The sequence below is a fragment of the Piliocolobus tephrosceles genome, chromosome 7 (assembly GCF_002776525.5).
Source record: "Piliocolobus tephrosceles isolate RC106 chromosome 7, ASM277652v3, whole genome shotgun sequence".
Taxonomy (NCBI): Eukaryota; Metazoa; Chordata; class Mammalia; order Primates; family Cercopithecidae; genus Piliocolobus; species Piliocolobus tephrosceles.
The window spans coordinates 94,567,017-94,580,682 of record NC_045440.1 but is presented as its reverse complement, the minus strand read 5'-3'; the positions used below and the strand labels follow the sequence as shown (position 1 = coordinate 94,580,682).

Sequence of the window (13,666 nt, the reverse complement as noted above, 5' to 3'; positions counted from 1 at the left end):
GGACTACATCAATATTAATTTCCAGATTATGATCATTGTGCTAAGGTTATGTATGCTAACATTAGGGGAGGCTGGGAAAAGAATATCTGGCAAATTTGCTTTAGCAACTTTCTTGCACATCTGAAATTATTTAATTATAAAATATACTGTATATATTTTAATAGGTTAAAATAAACTTACATCTGTCTGGACATGTGCTTCTCCATGATCCATTTCATATGTGACTGAGAAAGAAACCTGGTATTTAAAACAAAACAAATTAGCTATACTGAAATTATGTAATACAAACTTACTTTTCTTATAAAAACACATTTGTAGCTGGGTTTTACCATAAACACTATAGTTTCTAACTCAATATTACTAGAGTTGACCTTTACTTACATGTAAATAGATATGCTTTTGAGAATTATTTGTGCTACTTTAAATATCTCTTTCACGCACATTAAAAACGGGGCTTGTTAGGAGATAAGTTAAATTCATGCACAGACTAACCATATTTCATTTTCTGATAGACTTCTGTAACTGAGGAATTTGACTAAACTTGTACATTAGGAGTTTAGCAACTGGGTAAACCACCAGTTGCTAAACTGTAGATTAATCAAAGATCTGAACAAAATCTTAAAGATACCACTACGTTAAGAGACAAGAGAAAGAAGAACCTAGTAAAAGGTCAGAGAAGAGGACTGTGAGGGGTAGGAGAGGAAGATACCTAAGTCTTACCATGGTCACAGAATAGGGAGTTTCAAGAAGGAGGAGGACATTGAGTACAGTTTCAAATGTTGTATAAATGTCAAGGTAAAGAAAGCCACTATATGTGGAAACCATCGCTGACTTTCATGAAAGGGGTTTTCAAAGAAGTAAATGGCAAGAGCCAGACTGCAAATGATGAAAGAGTAAATGGTTGGGAAATGAAGAGATACATTAGCAAGCTGGGCAGCTGGCAGAACTGAGTAAAATGTTTGTTTGGTTGGTTGGTTGTTTTAGTTTGTTTTTAAGATAAGGCAATCTGAGAGTTTTTATAAACAAAGGAAAGGGACTCGCAGAGAGGCTGTCTGAATAAGACATTAGGGATGGAACAGGATATTGGAAAATGTACTATAAACGAGTTAGATAGAAGATTAGTTTAGGAAGAGAGGAGGGGACCTTCTTTCTTGGAAACAGGAACAAGAAATGGGAAGGACAATGAAACAGAGATTCTGAAATATTAAAGAGGAAATCTTAAGGAATTCGTATTAGATGGTCCTGATCTGCTCAAGACCAGATAAAGGGCAGAGACATAGCTGCATGTTTACAACTGACGTAAAATTTTGCAACAGCTGCCATGAGAAATTAAGAAATGATGAAAGAATTGTATATTTTATAATTAGAGTAATTTGAGGTAGACTTTATCAATGTAGTTTCATGACTTAACTTTTTTTTTTTTCTCTTTTGAGACAGTCTCACTCTGGAGTGCAGTGGTGCAATCTTGGTTTACTACAATCTCTACATCCCAGGTTCAAGCAACAAGAATTCTCCTGCCTCAGCCTCCCAAGTAGCTGGGATTACAGGTAACCACCACCATGCCCAGATAATTTTTTGTGTGTTATATTTTTAGCAGAAACAGGGTTTCACCACGTTGGCCAGGCTGGTCTCTAACTCCTGACCTCAACTGATCTGCCCACCTTGGCCTCCCATAGTGCTAGGATTACAGGCGTGAGTCACCACAACCAGCGGACTTAACTTTTTTCTATTTGCTATTTTTCAATTTATTAAGGCTTAGTTTAGAATTATTTTGGACAAGAATAATATTTAAAGAAAAGACTCAGAAGTGTTTTACATTAAAATAAATATATATATATACACACACACACACAATTGTTTTATTTTATTTTTTTTGGGACAGAGTTTTGCTCTTGTTGCCCAGGCTGGAATGCAATGGCACGCTCTCGGCTCACTGCAACCTCCTCCTCCCGGGTTCAAGTGATTCTCCTGCCTCAGCCTCCCAAGCAGCTGGGATTACAGGCATGCACCACCATGCCTGGCTAATTTTGTATTTTTAGTAGAGATAGGGTTTCACTATGTTGGTCAAGCTGAAAATAAATATATTCTTGATTACTCATAATACCACTCCAGGAAGTTTTAAACCAGGCAGACTTTTGTTGTTACCAAGTATGTTTTGGATTTTCTTCTCCTCTCATTACAGTGTATGCAAGCTCGGTCAATGGAAACTAATTTTAGCACTGGATTAGGTAATACAAATGAGGATGGAAAATCTTTAAAAGTTATACTACATGTGTATTTTTACTTAATTAAAGTTTGAATCCAATAGCAGTCAAGTACAAGTACAAGCACAACAGAGAGGCCAAAAGCACCGGCTGAAGGAACTAGAATATTAAAATACAAAAGTAAAATAGTAGAAATTCAAAGCTCTTACAGAGTTTGGAGGTAAGAAATGCTATGCTCCACTTCTCATGTTTTTAGGGAAAGAAGGGAATAGCCACTTAATCTCTAGGAGGAAAAAGTATAGAAGAATTACCTCTGTTTTTTTACCTCTATCCCTCTCTCATGTATCCCTCCTCAAAGCGAGGATGCTTTATCTGACTGGAGAAGTCGAGAAGAGGAACTGAGCATGTGTGGCTCAACCTTCTCTAAGCTCATTTTCTGCAGTGCAGCCTAAGAGGTCTCACTTCCATATACAGGCCCACCCAGGCAGAAGAGGCCTTCTGTCCTGTAGTTAAGTTTAATTTAGTTGGCGAAGTAGTGGGAAACCTATTTGGCTGCAGGTCCAAACTACATCCTCTAGTTCATGTTAGCTGTACTAGTTATAACGCTGATAATTATCATCTCTTCTGCCTGTTGAAGTATGTCTCTATTAAGTAGGTCATGGATTGGTGAGCACACATATGCCCACTGTAAAGTCTGAGTTCCTGGCTTAATTGGGCAAAGACACAAGATCTTTCTTTTTTTTTTTTTTTTGAGACGGAGTCTCACTCTTTTGCCTAGGCTGGAGTGCAGTGGCGTGATCTCGGCTCACTGCAACCTTCACCTCCTGGGCTCAAGCAATTCTTCTGCCTCAGCCTCCAGAGTAGCTGGGATTACAGATGCGTGCCACCACGCCCGGCTAATTTTTGTATTTTTAGTAGAGACAGGGTTTCACCATATTGGTCAGGCTGGTCTCGAACTCCCGACCTCAGGTGATCCGCCTGCCTTGGCCTCCCAAAGTACTGGGATTACAGGCGTGAGCCATCACACCCGGCCCACAAAATCTTAACAAAACCAAGGTGGCCAAAAAGAACAGGAGCAGACATTGCACATCTCAGCATACCCCAGTAACCCGAACAAGGATACTGAGCTGCTGGTGAGATTTCTACTGAAAAACATAATCCATTCTTACTTTTTTATACTCAGGATCCATACGAACTCACCTCTTACCATTATTAGTAAAAAATAATTAAGACTTGACTATATGTAGAGAAAGGTTTATTTAGAACTTAAAAAAAAAAGACTGTCTTTTGACCAAAATGTAAACTGAATCAGTATTATACTCTATTTATACATATAAGGGCACTGATTAGTCAGGAACTCACCTTCACAGACTGGCTGTTGGCGTCTTTGATATCAATGTCACTGTAGGCAATGGTGATTAAGGGAGGGTAGATGTTTCCATTTATTGTGTTGGGTACAAGGTGGATGCTATTTAAAAGAAAATACATTTATAGTAATCAGTATATCCAGGCCCTTAAACATACATTTAATTTACCTTTTCTTTTGAATTTAATATGAATTGTCTGATGATCTCAGAACCAATCAGTTAACAAGGACTAAGGAAGGTTACACGTAAACTAATGATGACAACACAAGCTATCTTCAGTGATCAAGACTTGAACATTAAAATATACCATCTGATGGTGTAAGATTAAAGGAAAAACAAACTAAAAATGTACCATCTGAGATAAATTAGAAGCTCAATCCAAGTCCTATGAAGTTTACAGATGAAATCACTGAAGCACTATAAACTATCTTTGAGGAATAATCAAAAGTACAGTGCTACATGAAGCCTAAAGAAAGGGAGATAAGATCTTGATTTCAAAAGAGAAAGATGAATTCTTAACAAAATAATATATGTCAAGCCAGGTGCAGTGGGTCATGCCTGTAATCCCAGCACTTTGGGAGGCCAAGGTGGGAAGATTGTTTGAGCCCAGGAGTTCAAGACCAGTCTGGGCAACATAGCAAGACCCTGTCTCAAGATAAACAAATAAATAAATTTTTTAATTAAAAAAAAAAAGTGTCAGCTGTAATATGGTTATGGCACAAAGTGAGGTTCATTTTGCCAAATTCAATGCATTAGTACTGTATAGTTTGTGAATTCAAAAAGGAAAGTGCCAATCACTAGGGGCCAGCATGGTTTCATCAAGAACACATCAAGTCTGATTAGGTGCATTTTCATTTTTACTAGAACACTGTATTAGCAGATTGAAGAAATGCTGAAAACACAGTACATTTGGATTTCAGCATGATACATAACAAAGTGTCTGCACTGTTTACCTCATAAGATGATGAGAATCAAAATGAAACAACTGAAAAAAAAAGTATATTGAAGTACTTCAAAGTACCAAACTACTGTGAGATGATGGTGTTGATTTTCATCAGTGTATTCAAGGTACACATCATAAAACATTAGAGTGGGAAAGTCACTAAGATTTTAGAAATCTCACACTGGAAAAGAAAGAAAAATTTAAGTGGTGCAGTACTAACCTAAGGTACGATCACAGTTAGGTTATCCTAGGAAGAGGAGGGTGTTGATAATTAATCTGGGTAAACCCAGAACAAAAGTCACTGAAAGAAATGAGGATAGGGGAGTCCTAAATATCACCAACCATCTGGCAAGCTCTTTCTAAAACACCAATTTCAGCTCACTGGTATTTACTTAGCTATTCACAACCCATTCTAATTCAGCAGGTCTAGAGGGGGACCTGGCATGTGAATTTTGACCTAACTCCTCACACTCTTCTGTTATATAGTTTCCCCCTTGGCTATTCACTTTTACTGGTCTATGCCAATTTACACATATACCTAAAATAACCTGACCAACTGTTCCAATTCAGTTGTCCTTACTATTTTCATCTACTAATGACTGGCAAACACTTCCATTATATTTTCCCATAAATAATATCATTAGACATTTGTTTACCTCAGTGATATTTGGGTAGCAACTCGAATTACTTTTGGTTGACTTCCTAAGTCATTTTCTCGTCCACTTACTGCATCCACTAAGAAAATGCGCCGAGTTAGAAGCCACTTGCCAGAGTTGCTGTCTTTTATTATAAGAAGAAAAAAGTTTACTGTACAAATTTAAAACAAAATTATTGCTTTAGATAAGATGGCTGCAAAAAGCTACTAGTATAAGAAACACCTGACAATGGCCTTCTCTAACCCATGTGAATGTCTTCTTTTTTTTTTTGAGACGGAGTCTCACTCTGTCGCCCAGGCTGGAATGCAGTGGCGCAATCTTGGCTCACTGCAAGCTCTGCCTCCTGGGTTCACACCATTCTCCTGCCTCAGTCTCCCGAGTAGCTGGGATTACAGGTGCCCGCCACCACACCCAGCTAATTTTTTTGTATTCTTTAGTAGAGATGGGATTTCATCGTGTTAGCCAGAATGGTCTTGATCTCCTGACCTCGTGATCTGCCTGCCTCAGCCTCCCAAAGTGCTGGGATTACAGGCGTGAGCCACCGTGCCCGGCCTCTTTTGTTTTTTTTTAGACAGGGTCTCACTCTGTTGACCAGGCTATAGTGCAGTAGCATAATCATGGCTCACTGCATTCTCAACCTGGGCTCAAGTGATCCTCCCACCTCTGCCTCCCGAGTAGCCGGAACTACAAGAGTGCACCACCACACCAAGTTAATTTTTTTTTTTTTTTTGTAGCAACAGGTTCTCATCATGTTGCCTAGGTTGGTCTTGAATTTCTAGGCTCAAGCAATTCTCCCCTCTTGGTCTCCCAAAGTGCTGTGATCATAGGTGCGAGCCACCGCGCCTTGGACTTGAATGTCTTCTGATTGTTTGAACTTTGCATAAATTTGGAAGGCTTTTCCCTGCAAATTACCTGAAAAAGTGGAATTTTATAATATGAGTAATAATGAAAGAAACTAATTTGTCCAAAAAAGCATATTCAGGACAGTTTGAAGAAAAAGCCCCAATTTACAGTTCTACTAATGTTTCTCAGGATATACCCTTAGCAACAGTATAATTTCTTAACAACATGTCTGGTAATAAAATTAGTAAAAGTTTCTAAATCCACCATCAATATACTGTTTTATTTTTTGGCACACTGTATAGAACCATATAAGAGAGAATTCATGACCTTTCTTATGTGGTTTATTAAATTATCATGTAGGTTAACTTATTTATTGATTTCTGCTCAGGGAAAAAGTGGTATGTATGGATGTCTTACCTTGGTTCACAAATATCTTATTGTGTTGAAGATTTAGGTTTAACACAGGCACAGCCAAAATATATTGATGTTGATTTTCATCAGCATATTCAAGGTACACATCATAAAATATAGGAGTGGGAAAGTCAATTAAGATCTTAGAGATAGGAATCTCACACTGAAAAGTAAAATTGAAAATAAAAGCACATAAAACAGCAACTTAAAGCACTAAAAAGCAAAAAAAAAAAAAAATTACAATTGAAAATTAGCAAGCATATTTATTATCTTCAGAATGTTTTTCTAGTTGTGCAAAATATCTTTATACTACCTTGTTTATATGCATTTCCATTTGCCTTCCAAAACCTGAATACTGTAAATATGATTATTTTATAAGGACCAAAAACACTAATAGTAAAGAACTGCTTTGAGAACTTTGAAAACTTCTTGAGCCTCAACTCAGATGAAGGAGGTATGCTTTCATTCTCAATATTAAGTGTACATCAGTGAAAAGGTTTAAAACTACTGTCCCATGGGATAAACTCCCAATTTTTTCTCCTGCTGTACAATGATGTCTATGATCTGCCTTCCATTAACCAAGCCAGGTTTATCTCTCATTCCTCCCTATCTGTCTATGGTGGTCCATTCATACTAATCAACTTGTAGTTTCTAAATATGCCATGCTACTGTATGCCTCTCTGTCATTGCAAATGTGGCTTCTGTCTGACATTTCCTTCCCCACTGTGTTCTCCTGGAAAACTCATATTCATTATACAAGCTCAAGTATCACTTACTTTGTGAAGCCTTTCTATACTTCCCCAGGAATCAGCACCTTGTACAAACCTATAGAATGACACTTATCATATTCTTCGCAATTATTTGTCTATATAACTGTTTTGCCTACTACACTACGAAGAACTTGAGAGTTGGCCAGGTTCAATGAAATAAAAATGCTTTTTAAACCTGATGGAACATTGGCTCCACTGTTTATGTGACACAAGTCTTTGAGTAAATTACCTAATTACTTGGCATAATTTCCTCATCTGTGAAGCACAGATATTATGTATCTCACATAGTTATTTTATGAATCAAATGGGATAATAATGATAAAACGTTGAGCACACAGAGACAGGCATTACATAAATGTTGATCTTTCTGGCCTATGTTAGAAGCACAGTAACATTTATTTTGAAAACAGCAACAACAACAACATGTAAATCATTTCTGACAAAAGAAGTAAATTCATGTTCATGGTAGAAAATTTGGAAATTATAAACAAGAAAACAAAAATAATTTCTGACCCCACTATCCAGAGGTAATCACTGTTAGTAGATTCTTCCAATCTACTTTCCATAATGGTATTTTTTGTTGTGGTTTTGTTCTATGGTTGTGTGTAGAACTTTATCAAGATGTATTTCTACAGACTAATGAATTGATATGGTTTGGCTGTGTTCCCACCTAAATCTCATCTTGAACTGTAGTTCCTATAATCCCCATGTGTCATGGGAAGGACTGGAGGGAGGTAACTGAATCATGGGGGCGGTTACCCTCATGCTGTTCTCATAATGGTGAGTGAGTTCTCATGAGATCTGACGGTTTTATGAGGGGCTTTTCCCTTTTTTGCTCAGCACTTCTCTTCCTGTCACCATAAGTTTCCTAAGGCCTCCTCAGTCATGCTGAACTGTAAGTCAATTAAACCTATTTCCTTTGTAAATTACCCAGTCTCCGTGTGTTTTTATTAGCAGTGTGAGAATGGACTAATACATGCATGTCTTTCAAGTATTTAATGGCTCATAATATTCCTTAGTAAGATAATGTAATTTCAAAATAGGTACCAAAGTAAGGAATGTCAGAGAAGGAAGGAGAAAGAAAAAAATGGAGGAAGATGAAGGAATTATTGTTGTTTGTTATTAGGGGGTAGAAGAAGGGAGTAACTCTTTATTAGTCATTTAAAAAAAAGTAGCATTTTTACCTTATTTCAAAATGCTCAGAAGTAAGCATTACTTTTTAAGACCTATAAGCCTAGAAGCAGATAAACAATTTATTACGAATATGTAATATTATATGATGTTTAAGACTCTAGGCTGGGCGAGGTAGCTCGCACCTGTAATCCCAGCACTTTGGGAGTCCGAGGCTGGTGGATCACTTGAGGCCAGGAGTTTGAGACCAGCCTGGTCAACATGGCAAAACCCCATCTCTATGAAAAACACAAGAATTAGCTGGGTGTGGTGGTACATGCCTGTTGTCCCAGCTACTCAGGTGGCTGAGGCACATGAATTGCTTGAACCCAAGAGGCAGAGATTGCAGTGAGCCGAGATTGCAGTGAGCCAATATCGCCCCACTACACTCCGGCCTGGGCAACAGAGCAAGATTCTGTCTCAAAAAACAAAACAAAACAAAACAAAAACCTCTATAGATAACAAGGTGCTCTGTTTATGCCACTGAAATCAAGCTTTTCTGTACCCAGGTAATAAAAAATTATATTAATTAGTGAAATTATTCATCACTATTAAAAACACTTCTGGCCAGGCACAGTGGCTCATGCCTGTAATCTCAGCACTTCGGGAGGCTGAGGAGGGCAGATCACCTGAGGTGGGGAGTTCAAGACCAGACTGACCAACATGGAGAAACCCCGTCTTTAGCCGGGCATGGTGGCATGTCTGTAATCCCAGCTACTCGGGAGGCTGAGGCAGGAGAATCGCTTGAACCTGGGAGGCGGAGGTTGCAGTGAGCTGAGATCGCGCCACTGCACTCCAGCCTGGGCAACAAGAGCAAAACTCTATCTCAAAAAAAAAAAAACAAGAAAAAAAATTTCCAATCTCAAAATTTAAGTATTATTCCAATTACTGCTGATATGATATTTTGAAAAATAAAGCTAAAATATAGTCTAATATCTTTCAAACTTACATTTTGTTGGTAGGTTGTTCCAAATGAATAAGCAGCATTTAGCCTCGTTTCTGTGTCTGGACAAAGCTACAGTAAAATAATACCACACATAAATATCTCTCACAACTGTTTTCTATTCTTACACTCACCCAAACATGGATATACGCTCTACATCATACTTATGTAATGTATCAAGGATATGAAAAGTTAAGGGAACATCTGTTATAAATTAAAGTCATAACTTTAAAGAAATAAAACTTAGCCAGGCATGGTGGCTCACGCCTCTAATCCCAGCACTTTGAGAGGCCAAGATGGGTGGATCACGAGGTCAGGAGATCAAGACCATCCTGGCTAACACAGTGAAACCAACCCCATCTCTACTAAAAATACAAAAAACTAGCCGGGTGTGGTGGTGGGCGCCTGTAGTCCCAGCTACTCGGGAGGCTAAGGCAGGAGAATGGCGTGAACCTGGGAGGCGGAGTTTGCAGTGAGCCAAGATCGCACCACTGCACTCCAGCCTGGGTGAGAGAGCGAGACTCCGTCTCAAGAAAAAAAAAAAAAAAAATTAGCCAGGCGTGGTGGCTGGCGCCTGTAGTTCCAGCTCCCAGTTATTTGGGAGGCTGAGTGAGCCAAGATCGTGCCATTGCACTACAGCCTGGGCGAGAGAGTGACATTCCCTCTCAAAAAAAAAAAAGAAACTTAAGAAATTCTAATTTAAAGCATCAGAAAAAAAATCAACTGTAGTATGTAACTGATGCTTTATTCATACAATAATCTAATCTTTTCCTCTTTGCCTCAGGCAAAAATAATGCACATTATTAATTCTTTAACTAGAATTGTGCTTACCTGTAAAACACCTCCTTCTAAAGTTTGCCACTTGAGAAAATTTCCTCTTATATCATAGGAAGCAGCAACAAACTTCAGTTTTGTATTCTGATTAAAGAAAACAAGAGCAAAATCAGGTCAAATACTCTGAAAGTCATACAATGTCCTATAAAGAAATGTTCATCATTGACAAATTACATTCAATTACCTTTATTTTGAGGCTTAATTAATCTATTTCTATGACTAAATACACCTAAAATAATTGGACTTTTTTTTTGCATGAAAATTATTATTCTAGAATTGAGAGGCAGCCCTAGTGAACAGATAGCCTCCTTTCGAACCTGTTAAATAGGAGGCAGTGTGGGAAAACAGTATCTCCTCATTCTGGAAGGTCAAAAAGTTAGAGGTAGGAATTTGGCCCTGTGAAGTGCTGAGCGATGTCACAGAGCCCCAGTCAATCTTTGGAAGCACTTCTTTAAGGTATGGAAAAACAGGACAGAGATTTTTTGCACTTGGTGTTGAAAACTACTCTTCCCAACCCTACAAGTACTACTTCTTGTCATAACCACATAATCCAGAAGTATCCACACATTCAATACGACAGCTAAACTCTATACTGTTTAGTTCTTGTAAGTTGTTGACATTTATATTTAGTTTAGTAACTGAGTTTGTAGCAATAACCTAAAAAGGTAAGAACTGTAACTTTCTTATTACCTTTTTTTTTTTTTTTTTTTTTGAGACAGAGTCTCGCTGTCTCCCAGGCTGGAGTGCAGTGGCGCCAACTCGGCTCACTGCAAGCTCCGCCTTCCGGGTTTACGCCATTCTTCTCCTGCCTCAGCCTCCCGAGTAGCTGTGACTACAGGCATCCGCCGGCATGCCTGGCTAATTTTTTGTATTTTTAGTAGAGACGGGGTTTCACTGTGTTAGCCAGGATGGTCTCGATCTCCTGACCTCGTGATCCGCCCGCCTCGGCCTCCCAAAGTGCTGGGATTACAGGCATGAGCCACCGCGCCTGGCCTCTTATTACCTTTTAAAATTATAAATCAAAATGTAGTTATCCTTGAATGATATTAGACATTTTTACCTGGTTTTCTCCTTTAAAACTGAAATTTGTAGGAAGAGAGGTAGAACTGAGCACTTGAGGTGCTAATCCTAACTGGTCTCCATAAAACAGCCAAGGAAGATTCTGTCTCCTATAAACAGTTACAACTGTTTTAATAATGGAGAATAAATATTTCTTATTAATATTTGTGAATATATTAATAACTGCACTGAATTCAGTCAAAATAACATTTCATCAATTAAAATATCCTTACCAAAATGAAATAGAATGAACAGTGCTCAGTCCAGCAGTATTTTCAAAGATAAACTGAAATAGTCGACATGCATCAAATGTGGCAAAGTCGTAAGAATTCATGTTCATCACACATATATTTCCAAGCGCTTGACAAGATGTTAGATTGGCATATACCTACAACAGAACAATGGCAAAGAAAAGTAACATGAACCTGAACAGTCTATGCAAAAGTTGATATAAAAATTTTACTTTGTGCAGGTCCGTTCCAAGACGGCCAAGTAGGAATAGCTCCGGTCTGCAGCTCCCAGCATAATCAATGCAGAAGATGGGTGATTTCTGCATTTCCAGCTGAGATACCTGGTTCATCTCATTGGGACTGGTTGGACAGTGGGTGCACCCCACGGAAGGTGAGCTGAAGCACGGTGGGGCATTGCCTCACCTGGGAAGTGCAAGGGGTCGGGGGATTTCCCTTTTGTAGCCAAGGGAAGCCATGACAGACTGTACCTGGAAAAACAGGACAACTCTACCTAAATACTGCACTTTTCCAATGGTCTTAGCAAACGGCACACCAGGAGATTATATCCCGCGCCTGGCTCGGCGGGTCCCATGCCCAGGGAGCCTTGTTCACTGCCTGCACAGCAGTCTGAGATCCACAGGGAGGCAGCAGCCTGGGGGAGGGGCATCTACCATTGCTGAGGCTTGAGTAGGAAAACAAAGCAGCCAGGGGAAGCTCCAGATGGGCGGAGCCCACCACAGCTCAGCAAGGCCTGCTGCCTTTGCCAACTCCACCTCTGGGGGCAAGGCATAGTTGAACAAAAGGCAGCTGAAACTTCCACAGACTTAAATGTCCCTGTCTGACAGCTTTGAAGACAGCAGTTATTCTCCTAGCATGGCGTTTGAGCTCTGAGAATGGACAGATTGCCTCCTCGACTGGGTTCCTGACCCCGTGTAGCCTAACTGGGAGACACCTCCCAGGAGGGACCGATTGACACCTCATACAGGCAGGCGCCCCTCTGGGATGAAGCCTCCAGAGGAAGGATCAGGCAGCAGTATTTGTTGTTCTGCAATATTTTCTGTTCTACAGCCTCCGCTGTAACAGGCAAACAGGGTCTGGAGTGGACCTCCAGCAAACTCCAACAGACCTGCAGCTTAGGGACCTGTTAGAAGGAAAACTAACAAACAGAAAGGAACATCATCAATATCAACAAAAAGGACATCTACACCAAAACCCCATCTGTAGGTCACCAACATCAAAGACCAAAGGTAGATAAAACCACAAAGATAGGGAGAAATCAGAACAGAAAAGCTGAAAATTCTAAAAACCAGAGCGTCTCTTCCCCTCCGAAGGATCGCAGCTCCTTGCCAGCAACAGAACAGGGCTGGATGGATAACGACTTTGACAAATTGACAGAAGTAGGCTTAAGAAGGTCAGTAATAACAAACTTCTCCAAGCTAAGGGAGGATGCTTGAACCCACTGCAAGGAAGCTAAAAACCTTGAAAAAAGATTAGATGAATGGCTAACTAGAATAAACAGTATAGAGCAGACTTTAAATGACCTGATGGAGCTGAAAACAATGGCACAAGAATTACGTAATGCATGCACAAGCTTCAGTAGCTGATTCCATCAAGTGGACAAAAGGGTATCAGTGATTAAAGATCAAATTAATGAAATAAAGCGAGAAGACAAGGTTAGAGAAAAAAAAGAGTAAAAAGAAACGAACAAAGCCTCCAAGAAATATGGGACTATGTGAAAAGACTAAATCTACGTTTGATTGGGGTACCTGAAAGTGACAGGGAGAATGGAACCAAGTTGGAAAACACTCTTCAGGATATTATCCAGGAGAACTTCCCTAACCCAGCAAGGCAGGCCAACATTCCAATTCAGGAAATACAGAGAACACCACAAAGATACTCCTTGAGAAAAGCAACCCTAAGACACATAATTGTCATATTCACCAAGGTTGAAATGAAGGAAAAAATGTTAAGGGCAACCAGAGAGAAAGGCTGGGTTACCCACAAAGGGAAGCCCATAATACTAATAGCAGATCTCTTGGGAGAAACTAAGCCAGAAGACAGTGCGGGCCAATATAAAACATTCTCAAAGAAAAGAATTTTCAATCCAGAATTTTATGTCCAGTCAAACTAAGCTTCATTAAGTGAAGGAGAAATAAAATCCTTTACAGACAAACAAATGCTGAGAGACTTTGTGACCACCAGGCCTGCCTTATAAGAGCTCCTGAAGGAAGCACTA

At 39.3% G+C, this 13,666-nt stretch overlaps 1 protein-coding gene across 1 annotated transcript in view; it reads right to left on the bottom strand.

Moving 5' to 3' along the window:
• The window catches only part of TMEM67 (transmembrane protein 67), a 65,278-nt gene that overhangs the window by 25,101 nt on the left and 26,511 nt on the right, over positions 1–13,666 (bottom strand). Inside the window, exons 8-15 of the mRNA XM_023222860.2 lie at positions 11,434–11,588; positions 11,202–11,310; positions 10,139–10,225; positions 9,314–9,379; positions 6,431–6,587; positions 5,171–5,294; positions 3,567–3,672; positions 181–237 (exon numbers count right to left, since the gene is read on the bottom strand). Coding sequence (XP_023078628.1) covers positions 181–237; positions 3,567–3,672; positions 5,171–5,294; positions 6,431–6,587; positions 9,314–9,379; positions 10,139–10,225; positions 11,202–11,310; positions 11,434–11,588 — 861 coding nt within the window. The remainder of the gene's footprint in view (positions 1–180; positions 238–3,566; positions 3,673–5,170; positions 5,295–6,430; positions 6,588–9,313; positions 9,380–10,138; positions 10,226–11,201; positions 11,311–11,433; positions 11,589–13,666) is intronic.